At 42.1% G+C, this 18,028-nt stretch overlaps 1 protein-coding gene across 1 annotated transcript in view; it reads left to right on the forward strand.

Annotated features, from left to right (window-relative positions):
* The window catches only part of CUBN (cubilin), a 211,622-nt gene that overhangs the window by 26,499 nt on the left and 167,095 nt on the right, over positions 1 to 18,028 (forward strand). The window contains exons 10-17 of the mRNA XM_060248423.1: positions 639 to 734; positions 1,969 to 2,090; positions 2,459 to 2,645; positions 3,953 to 4,071; positions 6,047 to 6,281; positions 9,759 to 9,940; positions 13,024 to 13,186; positions 13,307 to 13,497. Of these exons, the coding sequence (XP_060104406.1) occupies positions 639 to 734; positions 1,969 to 2,090; positions 2,459 to 2,645; positions 3,953 to 4,071; positions 6,047 to 6,281; positions 9,759 to 9,940; positions 13,024 to 13,186; positions 13,307 to 13,497 (1,295 nt within the window). The remainder of the gene's footprint in view (positions 1 to 638; positions 735 to 1,968; positions 2,091 to 2,458; positions 2,646 to 3,952; positions 4,072 to 6,046; positions 6,282 to 9,758; positions 9,941 to 13,023; positions 13,187 to 13,306; positions 13,498 to 18,028) is intronic.

The following is an 18,028-nucleotide window of genomic DNA, read 5'->3' on the forward strand; positions in this document are numbered from 1 at the left end:
ATTACCGTTGAGCTCCAGACCACAGAGATCAGTTTCTCTGGAGAAAATGGCTGCTTTAGAGGGTGGACTCTGACATTATAACTTGCCCTCCCCAGGCTCTACCCCCAAATAGCCAGGAATTTCCCAACCCAAAGTTGGCAACCTTACAATCAGTCAATGCTGAAGGAGAATATTAATGTTTCAGTTAATACTTTTTTCCTCTGTTTTGTCAGACCTCAGTCTTCATGAGCCAATGCACCAGTGCTTGCATCGACTTTGTAGCAGCATTACGATAAACTTTTTCACATTTTGCATCTTGGGTTGTTTCAGGAGTGAATCTTGCAATCATGTGGCAGAAATCCAGGGAAGCTGTGGAAGAACAAAGTGCAGCCATCAGTGTAGTCATAAGACTTGGTTCTGATCACCAAAGTTCACACTGATTTATATACCCAGTTAATATAAATGGCTTATTCTGATGACAGTGAGATTAGTGTGATGCTTCCTAAGATGATAAAATAGCAAAGGAATTTGCTTCTGGCAAAGGGGAGAGCTTCTATCACCACTCTTCGCTGTAGTCTTTTCACTGCATCACAACAAAAACAGAGCTCTTCATGCTTGCCTCACTGTCAGATGATGCTTGTAACTTTTGCTTTAACTAGGCTACCAAGGCGATGGGAAAGTGTGCTCCCAGGTTGATATTTGCTCAGTAAACAACGGAGGTTGTCATCCACTTGCTGCATGTACCAGTAGATCAGGTAATACCATTCCTCAAAACAGAAGCTTGCTTTGGTTGCATGTGGTTCTCAGGGGGACAAGGAATTACAGGCTTCCCACAAAATAATTCTTCAGAATTCCCAGGTTGAGGTGTTCTTCTGCCTTAACTTGATAGCACTTTTACATGCAATATACATGTGAAAATTGAGGTAGGTAAATCTTATGCTCCTTTGGCCTTAGCTAAGGGGTGGGGGAGTTATTTTCACTGAGTTTCAAGACTCCTAGTTTCCTCTCTGAACAGGGAAACTCTGAAGCTTTTTCCTGTGTCTCTCTAGCCACATCCATTTTCTGGTACCATTGCCTTGCCTGGGCAGGCCATTATTAGTGAGGTGACTTTTCTCAGGGCCAAGGAAATCAGCTGACGGAGAGAGAGCCAACTGCCAGTTGTTTTCAAGCTGCTGTTCCTGTGTTTTCCCTGTCTGCTTAGCCTGCCACTATTTTTCTCTCCCTTTCTGTTGTAGACCCCATGCTTGCATCTGGGGCTTGTGCTGCCTGAAATTTCAAATGGATGTGTCATTCTCAGTCATATCTGCCAAAATCAAAACCCTTGTCTAACTGGACATTGACCAATTCCTCACTAGCAGTTGCTCCACCCCTGGGCTTCTGCTTTCCCCGGCTCAAGCCAGTCTCCAAAAATCAAGATCCTGAAGCTATCAGGGAAATTGGAGGGAGCCACAGATCAAAATGCATCTGCACAGCAACTTGTGGGAAATTGATCACTTGAGCTGGAGAAAGCAGAAGTCCGGGTGTAGAGCAGCTGCTAGTTGCACAGTGGCAAAATAGTGTTTTTATTTGAATCAGGCTTCACATAAAGTTATCCTGTCCAGTTTTTGTCACTGTGTTTTAGTAAACAAATCTTTATCTGCAGGCAAGTGGTCAAGGTTATCTCATCTCAAACACTGCATTTTTGGGGTTTAATAATGAGAGTGGTTTTGCGTGACAGTATTGCCTATCTCAAGATTCTAATTTTTTTTTTTTGCTTTTCCTCATTAAAAACAGAAATTAAACACACAGTGATGCCATTTTGTGCACTTTGATTTCTTACTCATTTAACTAGATGAAATTGACTTTAGAGTGCTGCATTATAATTGATTTACAGAATGTGGCTTTAAATCCTTCCAGATCTGCCCTGTGTTGTTAAAGCAGCTGTTTAGGATGACATGGATGATGAAATTCATAACCAAGGCTATGTATATTGTGGCTCCTCTTTTACAGGTCCTATTCCTAACTGTGTCTGCCCAGCTGGATACACTGGCACTGGCTATGGCTCAAATGGCTGTGTTGTGCTCAGCCATATCTGCCAAAATCGAAACCCTTGTCTAAATGGAGAATGCCTTGTAAGTGTTGGTGCTGTGTTTAACAGGCAAAGATTGCCTGTATGAACCATTAAATAAAATATAGAATTGTGATAGGATCAGATTATATGTTTATTTATGTCATTGAGATCAGAAGAACTTATTGTTGACTTCAGCACAGATTTGATTTTTGCCAAACCATTATGTAAAACACATGTTAGGTTAGTTTGCTGTAGTGTTCCATAAGACAAATCTGGTTGAATGTGGTCTATAGCAATGTGCATACAAGACTAGCTCACCAAGCTAGAACACCTGGGGGTTATCACAGACCAGATTGTATTAATGGTTGATTTGGTTTTTGTTGAGTTTCTGGGTTTGTTTGTTTGTTTTTTGGGGGGACATGTCTACAGGATACACTCTCTGGCTACCACTGTATATGTGATCCTGGCTGGACTGGTGCCAACTGTACAGAAAATATTGATGAGTGTTCCAGCAATCCTTGTCAACATGGGGGAAGCTGCATTGATGGGGTGAATGGCTACTCTTGTGAATGTACAAACACTTGGACTGGACCTGAATGCCAGAGACCCCAGCAAGGTAAAGGAACAAATGCATCACATACCAGTTATTTTGAACTGGAAACTTAAGCTGTAGATGACTCACAGGTTGTCTAAGGAAGAAACAGCTTGGCTGAACAACAGCACCACCATTGCAGCTGGCCTGAGAGTGGTACTGCAGCCACATAGACACAGACTGAACTACTTTTAGCCTATCTATCTCTACTTCCTCACATGTTCTCCTGCTTGGCTGCAGATCACCAGCCCTATCATTCCAGAGTATGACACTTCTTTTATGGTGTGCATTTTAGCAATAACGGTTTACTCCAAACTCTACCTCCATATGGAATTAGAGTCTATCTGGAAGCCTATGAGCAACACAAAGCAGAATATAAATTGAACCAAGGCAATTATTTCTGTGCAGAGTCCGACAAAACTCCTACCCTAGTTTAGACTCCTACCTCAAATGTGGACAGCCTTTGAACACATGAATTTGCCCTATACGGAACCAGAGCACTGATCCATCAGTGTTACTATTGTCTGATCAGACTGGCAGAGGCTTTCCAGGGTCTCAGGCAGGGGTCTTTCACATCACCTACTGCCCAGTCTTTTTAACTGGAGTTACCAGGGATAAAGTCGGAGACCTTCTGCATGCCATGTAGATGCTCTGAGCCTCGACCTTTCTCTCTCATCTACCTTTCAGAGACTAGTTCCTTAGTTTTATATTACCTGTGGGCATTTTCACATTGTAGAGGAGCAGGCAAAGGTTTCCTTGAGATTTCCACATCATCATAATAAATTCCTGTTAAGACAAAACCAAATGTGATTTAAGTGCTCTTTGCTGGACTCAAATGCCCTGCTGAACAGGTTTAATTGTACCAATAAACTAGGAGACTCCACCATGCCTAACAGAGGCTGTAATGCTACATTCTCCATTACTTTCACCAATTGCCGTTATCATTTATTATCTTAGATTGCTTTATGATTATTATGCACACTTAAAATTTTAGGTGATTTGTTTACAGTAGTTTTCTACTGGGTTGTTGTTCCAACTAATCTGTTGGGAGAGAGATAGTTTTGTCTAGCAAGTAGTGCATTTTCTAATTTTCAAAAATTTTTGTTAGATCTCCTGTTGGTGCTTATTCACTGCGGTGCTTCTTGAGGCTCTCAGCCCCAAATCATGACTTCATAAAAATCAGCAGAATAGACAGTAATGGGATCTCTAAAATCCTTTTGCATAAATATCTGTCCCTTTCACTTCAATGAAGTTATATTAGTATTTCATGCTCTTCACTTCTTTGGGGGACTGCTGTACTTAGAGTATTTCTTTCTTTTTTGTGCCTGCAGTTTGTGGAGGTTTTCTTTCCAACCCTTCAGGCTCATTCAGCTACCCAAATAATCCAGGCAATGAGACATATGATCACCGAGTCAGCTGTGCTTGGGTCATTCGGACTACTTATGACAAAGTAAGAGAGGTTGCCCTGGAAATGAAAGCTAATAGCCAAAGGATTCCATAAGAGAACCACAAGTTGTCTTAATTGTCAGTGCATGAGGTTATCTTATGGAGCAGAGTGGCTATTTGTTTAACTGCAAACATTGCTAATAAATAGGCTCTTCAAGAGAAATTTGAAGTATGAAATTGGTTTGGGTGGTGGGGAAGAGGTGGCAGGTGAAGTAACTTCATTAGCCACAATAGAGGTGAAAGTTATCCAGGATTTACTTTGACTGTTCTTTTTGGTAGCTTCTATACTGATGCTGAAATATCTGATCCAAATCCTAAGTCAGCTACAAAAGGCCAGCTCATATTTGGAAAAACTGAGATGTGAATTGACTGGATAGGCTTGAATTCTCTTTCCTTCCCCATACCCTTAGATTCTGATCCCACCCACCACCCCCGGTAACAAATTTGCATTGCTATCACTCGGCTTGCTTTCCAAAGCTTTGCAGCAGTATGGGAACTTGACATATGGAAATAAAAGAAATGTTTCCTCAGGAAATATCTCCAGTTATGTGTATGAGAAGCCAGCATACATATAGTATCTGAAATGGGATGAGAGAATATCAGAGACCCCTTTGGGGAGACTGAAGAGAACTAAGCCAGACCAATGTAGTGGTTAGAAAGACTAGAATCTGGGGGACAATAGTTTATTTCTATGTATTTATTTACTTCCTTTATATCCTGCCTTTCTCCCCAATGGGCTCCAAAGCAGGTTACACTGTTCCCCACTCTTCCTTTATGCTCACAAAACCCATGTGAGGTAGGTTAGGTTGAGAGTGTATGACTAACCCAAGGTCACCTAGCAAGCTTTCATGGAAGAGCAAGGATATAAACCTAACTCTCCTACCCTCCCAGCATTTTAACCACTTCATCACACTGTCTGAAATCCATACTGTACTATGGAGCTGTTGATAACCTTATGTCAATTGTCTACACACAATCCATTCCCGCCCCCCCTCACATAACTGTTGTGAAATCAAACCGGGGAAGGGAAAACAATGCATACCACCCTAAGCTCAGTGAAACAATGACTGGATAAAAACACATTAGCTAGATTTGAATCCAGGTTTCCCATGTCCAAGAATGGCTTATGACTATACTGCAGGAAAGTATTTCCCAAGTCTTCAGCATCTCTGTTGAGGAAACGGGATAGCAGGCATTAGTCTTTCAGGCAGAAATAATTATTGTACAGTGCCCAGCTGTCATCGCTTTATAAAAACATAAACATTACTCAATATTATCATGTTACTGAAATAATTAGGAAGATATTGAATTAGGTTTCTTTACTCCGTTTCATATACATGATACAAATGATCTTAAGGGACCCTTCACATCCGGGCCACTAGCTATTTGAGATTTTACCGTCAGGTAGGTGATATAGAGTGTTGAAGGCAAAGACAAATAGATTTAAGGGCAGCTTCTATCCAAGTGCCGTGGTTAAGCTAAATGCAGGGTTATGAATGGTTATGTGTTTTTAGATGCATTTAAATGGTCTATGTATATGTCCTTTTGTGGGTGTTAATGTGTTGGTATGTTTGTGGAAGAGCACCTCATTTCGTTGCTCTCATTTTCTTGAGAACAATGACAATAAATTTATCTATCTATCTATATTTGGAAGATATATAGGTGGGCAACTGTATTGGTCTGAAGCATGCACATGAACGTTTATGCTTTGAATAAAATTTTGTTGGTCTTAAAGGAGCCACTGAACTTAAATTTCGTTCTGCACGTTTGATATTCTTTTTTTCTATTTTATTTTAATTTAACCTTCAGTATTTGTTAATCTCTCTGCCCACTGTTTCTCAAGATATTGTAGTGTCTTCATTTTCTGACAAGCAGGATTGTGTAGAGTACTTGTATAAACAATTTTTAATCATTGTTTCGCTGAGAGGCCCAGATAGAAAACTAAAGAAATTCAATGGCTCTTTGCTCTTTCCTATTAGATCCTGCGTATCACTTTTCCATTCTTCCAACTGCAGCAAAGTAGTGGCTGTAGGTCTGACTATCTCCAGATACATGACGGAGAGGCATCATCAGCTCAGATGCTGGGAAAATACTGTGGGTCATCTCACCCGGATGAACTTTTCAGCAGTCATAATTCTTTGTATATTTGGTTTCGCTCTGACCACTCGGTTAACTCAGGAGGGTTTACAGTTCATTGGGAATCTCGGCAACCAGGTATGACTAGAATTAAAGAACCATAGAATCATAGGGTCATCTAGTCCAACCCCCTGCACAATGCAGGAAACTCACAAATACCTCCCCCCCACAACCCCAGTGACATCTGCTACATGCCCAGAAGATGGCAAAACATCAACAACAAAACCCTCTAGTATCCCTGACCAATTTTCTGGAGAAAAATTGCTGCCTGACCCCAAAGTGGTGGACAGAATTCCCTAGGCATGTAAGAACGGGCCATAAGAACTAAGTATAATAATATATAATAATAATAAAATTTTATTTATACCCTGCCCTCCCTGCCGAGGCAGGCTCAGGGCGGCTGAGCAACCTATCCTGATGCAACCTATCCTGTACTGATGCAACCTATCCTGCCATCTTATGATCTGCCTAAATTCACAGACTGAGTTGTATAAAATGGGCAGCAATTTCCTCATGTTTTTGAAAGGATCAAGAGCTGAAATATGCCAGTTTAGACCCATTAATTCAGTAGATTGAAAGCAGCATTAATCACATTTTGATAATGTGCCTGTTTTTAGACAACTAATATTTCTAATGAAATTTCATAGCTGAACAATTCCAAGCACAAACCCCAAACTGCACTCTCTCAGGGATTCTTCTTATGTTATGCATTTCCTCTGCGGAAAATCCTTTTGATGTCAGCAATTTGTTCTGGCCGTTTTCAATTTATGAATCACAAGGAAGTTTATGACTAAAAAGTTAAGAGGCTGGGTTTTTTTAAACATTTTTTTATGCAAGGCAGGATAAAAGATTGGTAGACACAATGTGTCAAAATTAGTTACAACTATATTGCAGAGACAACAATGGAATAACATTTACACTGAACAGAGATGCAATATTTTTAGAAAAGTCACCGCAGATTTTTCATCTATGGCATGATCACAACTTTCTGCTGACTTTGAAGGTTGAATGATAGACAGCAATCATTCTCTTCTTCTGAAGTCTAACCTTCCTTCTCTCTATCCTTAGGGCACAATACTGTGTCAGTTGCCATCTTGAGCCAGTTTGGTGTAGTGGTTAAGCGCATGGATTCTTACCTGGGAGAACTGGGTTTGATTCCCCACTCCTCCACTTGCACCTGCTGGAATGGCCATGGGTTAGCCATAGCTCTGGCACAGGTTGTCCTTGAAAGGGCAGCTGCTGTGAGAGCCCTCTCAGTCCCACCCACCTCGCAGGGTGTCTGTTGCGGGGGAAGAAGATAAAGGAGATTGTAAGCCGCTCTGAGTCTCTGATTCAGAGAGAAGGGCGGATATAAATCTGCAATTCTTCTTCTTCTTTTGGGTAGAAAACGTTGTACCCCCAAACTGGTCTATGCAAAATCAAGAAAAATTCTCCCACTTTCCAGGCTCCTTCCTGCTCCCAGTCAGCTGCCCAGTGTCATGAGCCCTGACGAGGAGGAGCTGGAAGGCTTAACAGACCTGGAAGAGTTGCCAGCCAGTTCCTCAGCTGAACAAACAGCAGCTGGCCCATCAATCACTCTCCAGGCACCAGTGTCAGCTGTTGATGATCAATCTCCTCCAAGCTCTCCTCCTCCCATCTCAAAGGTTTGAAGCAGGCTCTGGAAAGAACTTTCAGAGTGAAGACATGAGACATGCTGAGACTTCAGATCTCTCAGCCCTGACTTCTAGCAGAGTCACTGCCACCCAGGGAGCAGGCTGATTGAGACTCCCATATAGCTCCCACCCAGGACTTGGTAACCTTGTGGAAATAACAAGTCTATTCTCTGGCTTGCATCCACGCTCCTTCCTGATTCTGACCTCCTTGATTTCCTTGGCACCCTGACCTTTTGGCTTTTGGACATTGACTTCTGATTCTGGTTTGTGATTCTGCATTGGTGACATGGCTCCTGCTTGACTTCCTGGACTTTGACCTTGGACTGGCTTTGGACTCCTGCCTGCCTGCACCCTGAGAATGTGACAGCCAGCGGGGGAAGCCCCGTCCCCACAGCCACCATGTGGCTTTTGACCTCCAGAGGCTTCAGACTCCACTTGAAAAGGCTTCCTCTTGGGATGGTGTGTCTGTGTCTTTAAGGCTGAATGGGGCCAGGGGAAGCAGGCAGAACAACATGGCCCTCCCCCGCTTCAGAGTCATCAGAAATAGGGGGGTGGGGGGAGGGAAATGTCTGCTGGACACTTCATTATTCCCTATGGAGATTGATTACCATAGGGTATAATGGAGAATAGATCTAGGGGTATCTGGGACTCTAGAGAGGCTGTATTTTGAGGTTGAGGCACCAAATTTTCTCCTCAAAATGCTCTCCATGTTTCAAAAAAATTTTTTTTAAAAAAAATAAATAAATATTTTTATGTTTTATTGACTTTAGTACAATTGGCCATTACAGCATATGGATGTTGAAATTACAAATAACCCTCGCCCCCCCCCAACCCTCCCCATCTTCTTTTAGTCTTTTCCCCTCAGCCAAGGGCACAGAGTCCTGATCTTCCACTGAATGTCCTTCCTTGCTTCTCCTGAGATCCACTCTAAATAAGGGTTCCATCTGGTCTCGATTTCCTTGACTTTATCTTCCCACGTGGAATCCTTGTTGATTGTTGCCACGATGTCAGACTGTATGTAATCAAACAAATAGCTGTGCCAGCTTTCTATTGACCATTTACTTTTATTTACTTTTATCTTTCCACCCCAAGGCGATGACCGCCTTCCCCGCTAGTATCATTGCCTTGACAAGGTTTTGCATGGGTCTACTTAGTGCCGGACTTCCTATTATGCTTAACAACATCATATTAAAGCCAATGGTTAATGGTACATTGCAGACTTTTCTAATAAATTGAATAATTTCCCCCAAAAGGGTTTTACCTCTTCACACTCCCACCACATATGTGCAAACCAACCCTTAAATTGTTTGCAATGCCAGCACTTGGAGCTCACTCCAGCGGGTCCAATTCTATGAGCTCCAAAAGAAGGTACCCCTATCCTTCATTATTTCTAATGTAGGGAAGGCATTTAGAATGTGTGCAGTTCCTTTAAATGTGATGGCCAGAACTCCCTTTGGAGTTCAATTATGCTTGTCACAACTTTGCTTATGGCCCCACCTCCAATGTCTCCTGGCTCCACCCCCAAAGTCTCCTGGCTCCAACCCCAAAATCCCCAGATATTTCTTGAATTGAACTTGGCAACCCTATATAAGCTTACAAGACCAAAGGTCCCTTCATTGGGGCTTTTTATCAGAGCTTTGACTCTCAAAAATCTTTTTGGTCTTTAAAGTGTTAATGGACTCAAACGTTGATACCCTAAGCAGAGTTACTTTTCAAAGTCCAATGAAGTCAATGACTAACAATGTGCCTAAATTTGCTACTCATTCATATTGTCCCTATCTTTATCTGTCAAAATGTAGGTGGAACAAAAGTTGAGTTCCTTAGCAGGTCTATCTATGCACATAGTATAAGTTGGTGAAAATATTAAATTAATTAAGAAAGGGTCTTTTTCTATCCTTTTTAGAGTGCGGTGGTGAACTAACAAATACTTATGGCTCAATCAACTCACCTGGCTACCCTGGGAACTATCCTGTTAATAGGGATTGTTATTGGATCATCTCAACCAGTCCTGACCTTCTTATCACTTTTGCCTTTGGAACACTGAGGCTTGAACACCATGTTAATTGCAGCCAAGACTACTTGGAGGTAAACTCTGTGATTACAATGTCCAGTTAAAGGTTTACAGAAACATGTTGCTATCTATGTAAATGGAAACTTAGCCATTTTTTTTTAAATCCACTCGCTGAAATGCCAGTGTAATGTAACATTTTTTCACATTAACCTGGGTAAGAACTCTGGATAAGTTGATTAAATAAATAGCTATATTAAATTACTGCTATATGATACTTAGAGTTGCTATCTTAGTATCTGGAGTTGTTGCAAATGCTCTCTAAAGTCCCAGCACATGGAAAAGTGACTGGTCCCAGCCTTTTCCTTTCCTAATACATTTGTCTACCTTCCTTCACTATTTGTGGATGGGGCACAAATACTCTACTCTAGAGCAGAGAACAGACAATGATGTAGAAGAAGCTGAGTTAGAAGTAGGGCTGCTGCAAATTTCTTGGTGAATGAGAGATAAACACACCATATTTTGTTGGGGTGGTCAGACATACCTTAGTCACCAAGGCATTGAACAGCAGACATACGTTAGTCACTTTGGCGTTGAACAACTGGCAAACTAGGTTGCACCTGCTTTTCACAAAACTAGGCATGCATGAAAACGCTGCTGATCAAAAAGATTGGCAGCCATTAAAATAATGAAGATCACTTAAACAAACACCAAACTCTTAGGTTTTTGCTTTTTTTTTTTTAAAAAAAAGAGTGGTTGATTTATGACTGGTTTATATTTGTGACTGATTTAACTGTTTAAATAGTTGCCTGCCTAGAGGTGCAGCAATGATGGGGAAGTATTTATTTTGTTGTTTAAAATATTTATTGACCTGCCTTTCTCCTGAGAATCCCTGCTGGACTGTGTAAGAACTCAAGGGGAAAACAAGCATTGTTTTAACACAAAAATCGTAGCCCATTTTTGCATAAAATATCATAAAGGAAATGAACAAAATGGGAAAACCAGTGCAGAAAACAAGTAGGATGAAAACCCTCCAGTGCATTCTTAATTCTTATGAAACTGAAAGAAACAAAAAAAGGACTTCTAATACCTTTTTACCAAGAAACTTTTTATTTTTTTCAGAGATATGAATTAAATGTTGTAAACATTTTAGCCATTATGTAGGAAATCTGCATGAAAATACTTCCAGACTTTTGTAATGTACGTAGTTTAGAAGGGTTTCTAATGATACTTGCAATGTAGAGCAAGTAGCATTACAGCTGATGATCATGGCTGGCAAATGCTGTACTGTCAGGAAGGAATAGTTGATGCAACCTGAGAAGCACAGGTTGACAAACTGACAAAGAATCTGTCAGATAATTGGCTCCCTGGTTGTGACCAGAACAGGTGGCTGTTCAAGCATTCCTTAGTAAGAAAACAGCTGAAGCCTTGGTTGTCTTGTCTCCCATTTCCTTGGCACTTTGAAAAGCAGATGCATGATGATCTGCACATTAATTCTAGTGATCCACCCATCAGTTCTAATTAAGCTGTAATTAGCACAAGCAGTAAATGGCAGTAACCAAGAAATTCTTCCCCATAATGAAAAGCTCTGTGGTTATGTGCCTATCACAAAGTAGCAAAAGGAAACAGAAGACTGGAACATCTCCATGTTTGGAGTACTCACTAAGTATGCAAAAAAAGGAGTACCGCTCCCCCCATAGTGGCCTGCTAAAGACTGATTAGCTTCAGAGAGCTGAGAGCAGCTCAGGTCAATTAAAGTGGCTGAAACAGAGCAGCTGGGGAAAACTGGTCCTTCCATTTACTGGACAAGTCCCCAGCAAACTACAGTGCCAGCAGTGCCACAGGGAGCTCTCACCTTGGACTGGGCCAATGATGAAGATGATGATAATGGGTCATTGCTCTCTCATTGTCGCCTCCCACACTTCCACTGCTGGTGACTGAGGAAGTAATGGGAGAGCCTACAACCATTTTCATTGGTTAAATGCCTTACTTTAAGAGGCTGGACCAGCCAGATTTTGTTCTCAGATCTGAAGACGGTGCCTGAGCAAAGACAAATTGTTGTGTGATCAAGATTATTTGTTTGTTTTAAAAACTTTTATTAAGTAAAATGTTTACACCTTGCATTTCCTTATGGTTCCTGGTGGCTTACAATAATAGTTAAAAACATTTTCAACTAAAATAAAAAACAAAATAGCAAACCCCAAGTCTCTCCCCACCCTTAGAAGATTCCTGCCTTTCAAACCACACCAAAAACCCTGGCAAACAGACAGGTCTTGCAGCACCTCCTGAAGATCTCAAAGGAGGGGACTCCCTCACCTCTTAAGGGAGCCCATTCCACAGAACCAGAGCCATAATGGAGAAGGATAGGCTCTAGACGATGCCAGACAGGCCACCTTAAGTGGTGGGATAGTCAACAGATGGATGCCAGACAACTGTAGTTGGTACACAAGGTCACGTGGAAGGAGACGTTCCTTCAGATAAGGTGTTTATTAAAGAGTACAGTCAGGGTGATGATTATAAACTACAGGAAAACAAAGGAAAGTCTTACAATATCCCTTCATTTCTCTGGAGACTCCTAGCAGAGTTGAATGGTCTCTGGCAGTGTGTACGTACCCCTGTGCAGTTCTGGACCTGTTGGCAGAGTCTGAACGACCAAGAATTGCATAGATTTTATGAAGGCCAATAGCTATGCTCTGAGAACAAAACAAACAAGGCACCTGTCTGGGGTGATGTCTCCTTCCAGAAAATCTGCCTGTTTATGCTACTCCTTTTCTGTACTCAGCTATGCACTTGACATATATATGAATTGTTTCCATAGATACAGAGACCTACAAAGCACAAGTTCAAAAGGAAACTGTTTACATATCTTTATATATGTATACTTGCAATATTTTGTAGTTTAACAGGAGTGATCTCACATAACTAACAAGGATGATAGATCCATCAGTGTTCCTTACTCCTCATGACTAAATGGATCTTCCATGTTCAGTGGACCACCTGAGTACTATAAACATAAGGAGAGGCTTTGTGTTGCCCCTGAGCCTTCTGGAGCATTGGCTGGCTACTGTGGGAAACAGAATGCTGGTCTAGGTAGATTGCTGGTCTGTACTATTTGCATACCTGATGTACTGCAAGCATCTGTCTTAATACTTTTGTTAAGTTTCGAGATGGCCTCCTCTCCCAAGATCCCCTCCTTGGAAAATACTGCAGCACTTGGTCACCTCCTCCTCTTCAAACAACTGGTCCATATGCCTGGGTTCACTTTCATTCTAATGCTGCAAACAGTGATAGAGGCTTTCATGTCACATACACTACATCCTCTGGTAAGTACATTTGCATTTGTGCATATCATGTCTACAATTGCATCCATTTATGTATAAGAACCAGATGAATATGCTTCATTTGACACCATGAGTAACCATTTGCTGTTTCTATTAACACAGCGGATCCCAATTGTGGAGGAAATTACACAGACAGTATGGGGGTTATTATGTCCCCTTATTGGCCTAATTCTTACCTCAGCAACAGGCAGTGCATCTACATTATCAGCCAGCCAGCCCATGAAAAAATCTCTCTCACCTTCACAAACCTGGAACTGGAAAATCATCCGGGCTGCTCCTGGAACTTCATAGAGGTGATGACTTGGTTATTTTGAAAGGAATCTCTGTGTTTCCCTCTATCTACAGAACTTACAGAGATTCTACCCTGAAGACACTAGAGAATATTTATTCATGTAATTAGGGTTCAAAAGGCACAGAGAATAGATTGGCAATCAGCAAGAGGCAAAGGTAGATGGGTATGAAGCTATGATAAGACTGAGCATTTATGATCTTCAGGTGATTAGGCTCAATTAGCATCTTAGGTTATTAGGCACCAAAACCAAGTTGAGGATAAACAATATTAGACAGGGCTGCCTTGCCTTCTGTAGCTCTCTGAGTTGCATGGAAGGCAGAATTTTTCCCAGGGTAGCTTTTCCCTGCAAAATTTGAAAGAAGCTGCATCCATAATTGCCAGCTGTTGACCAACAAAACAAAAATACATCATAGAGTTTCAGCAAAATCCTAGTGTGTCCCACAATGTGATGCTCTCAGTTCTTGGTTGCACAGCTAAAAAGTGACACTGCAGTTTCACAGGATGCCATTCCCCCCCACACACACACCTCCTATTGAGTGATGGCAGGGGACCAAGGCCAAGGGCAGGTAGTGGTCTCCCGAGTGGACAGCCTGGCCACCCTAGCAGCCTGTCAGTATTTTACCTTCCATGCAAACCTTAAGGAGTATCCACATGGCCTAATACTGGCTACCATAATATAGAGCCCAGAAATAATTTGGGCAAGTTGACAGAACCATGGGGCTAGTTCAGGGGCAAATCCAAAGGAACTTCAGGTCACAATGGACAGCAAGCTGCTTCTAAAGTTTATTTTAGAAAACTTATACTTGGCCTTTCTGCCCTTGAAAGAGCCAGCAAGGCAGCTAAAATATTAAAACTTGCATAATAAAACCATCTTAAAAGTCATTCAAACCAATCAAAACACATAATTAAAACAATTGAAACCAGAGCTAAAATATGTAAAATAAGAAATGGAGGGCCCAATCAGATGCAGTTCTGGAGGTGCCACAGTTGTCCCTCAACTGAGTAAGGCCTTAAGTACCCCTAGAATTACAACTGATATCCAGACTGCAGAGAACAGTTGCCCTGGAGGAAATAGCATTGTAGGGCACATTTCATGGTATTACATCCCTGCTTAACTCCTTCTCCCCAAATTCCACCCTTACAGGACCAGGAGTTTCCCAAGCCTGAGTTGGCAAGGCTATCTCTAATTTGTTTTCCCTTTATAATAGGGTTGCCATTTGCCCAGTGGGGGAATCCCCCAGTTTTGTAAACTCCTGCAAACCTCATCCCCAAACAGATGTCCCCATGTGACATCAGTGATGCACTGACATCACTTCCAGAAATGATATCTTTGTGTCAGAAATGCTCTACTTTTGGGGGCAAAACTCTGTGGTTTGTAGCAATTTTTTACCATTGAGTTTTGCCCAAAAAGTAGAGCACCAACATCACTGATGCCATTATGTCAATTCTGGAAGTGATGTCAGTGCATCACTGACTTCCCCACCCACCCCTGGAACACCCCCAAAATACCCCCACTGGCAGGAGGAAGGCACCCGGCAACCGTACTTTATAAACAGCAGCCACAGGAGGCTCAGGAGGGAAGGTGACCTGGTGTAGCCTGATCTCCTCAGATCTCATAATTAAGCTAAACGGGTCAGATGGGAAACTGCCAAGGATGACTCTGCAGAAGAAGGCAAGGGCAAATGAACTCTGTTTCTCATTTGCCTTGAAAGCCCCTTGCAGGGGGTTGTGTGTTTACCGTAATTTGGTTATGATTTGATGGCACTTGTGTACATACAAAAGGCCCTTGAACTCTTGTCACAGCATCATTTTGCCAGCCTCCAATGACCCTATCCCTGAGCTGATATTTGCTGCAGTGGGGAGAACCAGTTTGCTTTTCCCAGTTTATTTTCTTTATTTATGCCCTGCCTTTCTCCCTAATGAGGATTCAAAGTGGATTACATCATTCTCCTCTCCTACATGTTATCCTCACAACAACCCCATGAGATAAGTTAGGCTGAAAATGTGTGACTGGCCCAAGGTCACCCAGCATTGAAAGGAAATAAGCATTGTAGGGGGTTCATCTGAGGTCTACAATAAGGCTTGGAAGGAGGAATTAACCCCATCCTTCCTTCCATGTTCCCTTTCCAAATGAAGGCATCCAACAGTTATTTTTCAGGGAAATCCATGTTAGAGACTGTAGATCTTTCTGGTGTCTCATCTGTTTTGGGCTTTGGGGATGTTTTGAATGCAGTTTTTCTTCAGCATGGATGGGTGTCAGCTATTCAAACAACAGACATACTCCTGGGCTGTCACAGTTCTTTGCATGTGCCCAAGTAGCCATTATGTAGGAATCATCTGGGAAAACTGGGAGAAATTCCTGTATATTTTCTCTAGCATCTGTTGAATTATGTGTTCAGATTTAGCTGCAGAAGATTGGTTGCAATAACAACATGGCTTCTTTTTCCTTCCTTTGATTTTCTTTGAAATGAAGTGTAATTTCTGAAAACAAAGGGAAGTCTGCTCTATAATGAAAGCAGACAGCTCTTATTTGTTGGAGCTCATAATCCCCCTCCTTAATTGCTTGCACAACAGCAACACAATTCACTAGCAGCAAGAGGAATAAACTCATTTTCGTCGGGCACTAATTCTCACTGATTCAGTTGGGCATTTACCTTGTAGTGCAGGGATCAGTTCCAGGAAGGATAGCTTTGCTGAGACGCATCTGTCCTCCTCAGGCTGTTCTCCCACTACAGGGCCAGATCTAGGGGGGAGCAGAGGGGGTGCTTGCCCTGGGCACCACCAGAGGGGGGTGGATGCCAAATTGGGTATGGAGTCCATTCTATTCTTTAGGCCCATAAGATAGAATGGTCCCATAATGGGGTGTCATTTTTTAATTTTGCCCCCTCTCAAAAAACGTAGATCCAGCCCTGTTCCCACACTGTGGAAGAAAAGCATGGAATACAGCACAAAAGTTTGTAGCCAGAATATTGGTGCTGTTTAAGAGTTTTCTACTAAACAACAGTACAGTTTCTTTGTAGGTGCATTGAAATGCAACATTATAACCATGTGAAAATCTTCTCTTTCCAAAACATATTACCTGTGACATTTCTCCTACAATTACATGAAATGGAGGGGGGGGGGGTTAAATAAAAAAAGACTGGGAGGAAATTCAGAGATGATACATTTTAAGTAGTTTTGTGCCTTGAGTAGTTTGTGCCTTGAGAGCCACAAAATACACTGCAGATCAACAAGCTCTCTGGCATGGTTGCCATAGCACCCAGAGACACAGCTTTGGCTGGTGACATCAAAAGCAGGGAGAATGGAAGAGGCCTAGTTTCTGACTGGGTTATCTGGGACTATAGTGATGTGTTGTAAAATCAGAGGTAACATTGATCTGTCTTAGCAAACATATAATAAAGCACAAGAAGTGTATGATGACTTATTGCCAGGAGAAACCACTCAGGGTTGCCAGGTCAGTGTAAAAAAATATCTGGTGACCTTGGGGGTGGATCTGGGAGAGGGTGGGGTTTGGGGAGAGGAGGAGCAATGCAGTCATTTTCTCCAGGGGAGCTGATCTCTGCCAGCTGGAGTTCAGTTGTAAAGTGAGAGATCGCCAGGCTCCACCTGGAGACTGGCAACCCTAAAACCACTCTAAACAATAGCTATTTGTATGCCACTTTTCTATGATCTTCCTTTTTCTGGAATCCCACACAGACATGCATGTTGAAGGCACCTTTATGTGCATAAATCCCTAGATAGTGCAGCTATACGCTGCCCAGAGTCCGCATGTGGAGTGGGTGGCATATAAATTTAAAGTAAATAAATAAATAAATAGTGCACAACATCCTAACCTGCCCACTGGATTTTCCCGAGTTCAGGGTTGCTGTTAAGAAGTAGCACTATCAGAAAACTTACAGGCCGTGAAAGTCTCAAACGCTTGACTCACCAGGCAGAGGAGTAACAGCTATTGCTTCTTTCCTTCTTTGTTGTGTAGAGGTGACAGCATTGCCTACCTTCAATGTAACTCATACCAAACTGGTTTGAGTGAATATTTAACAATAGCAGCAAGGAAAAAATGTCAACCTCTGCAACTCATTCACCTTTTGCATGGTGTGGGGCCATTGTTCAGTGGTAGAGCATTTGCTTAGTGTGCAGAAGGCCCCTGGTTCAATCCCTGGCATTCTCTAGTTAGAAGGAAAATGTAATGGGTGATGTGAAAGATACTTATCTGAGACCCTGGCAAGCTACTGCCAGCCAAAGTGGACCATAGTGACCTTGACAGACCAGTGGTCTGACTACATAGGAGGGGAAGCTTCATGTGTTCATGTGTGTGGTAGTGGCTCATAGCAGCAATAGTGGCACCAAGCTGCATTCATTTACACTTTTTTTTTCTGCTTCTGCCTGAAAGAGGATGAGAAAATGGGCAAGAGGAAGATAAGGCAATAGTAGTGGTGCACTTAATGGCAGGAGGGCAGCCTGGTCTTGTATGTGTGTTATATATGCTCAGATAACTGAGGCCAATTGCCACTGTATGCTCACTCAATGATAGC

This window comes from Heteronotia binoei, chromosome 10 (genome assembly GCF_032191835.1).
Source record: "Heteronotia binoei isolate CCM8104 ecotype False Entrance Well chromosome 10, APGP_CSIRO_Hbin_v1, whole genome shotgun sequence".
Lineage (NCBI taxonomy): Eukaryota > Metazoa > Chordata > Lepidosauria > Squamata > Gekkonidae > Heteronotia > Heteronotia binoei.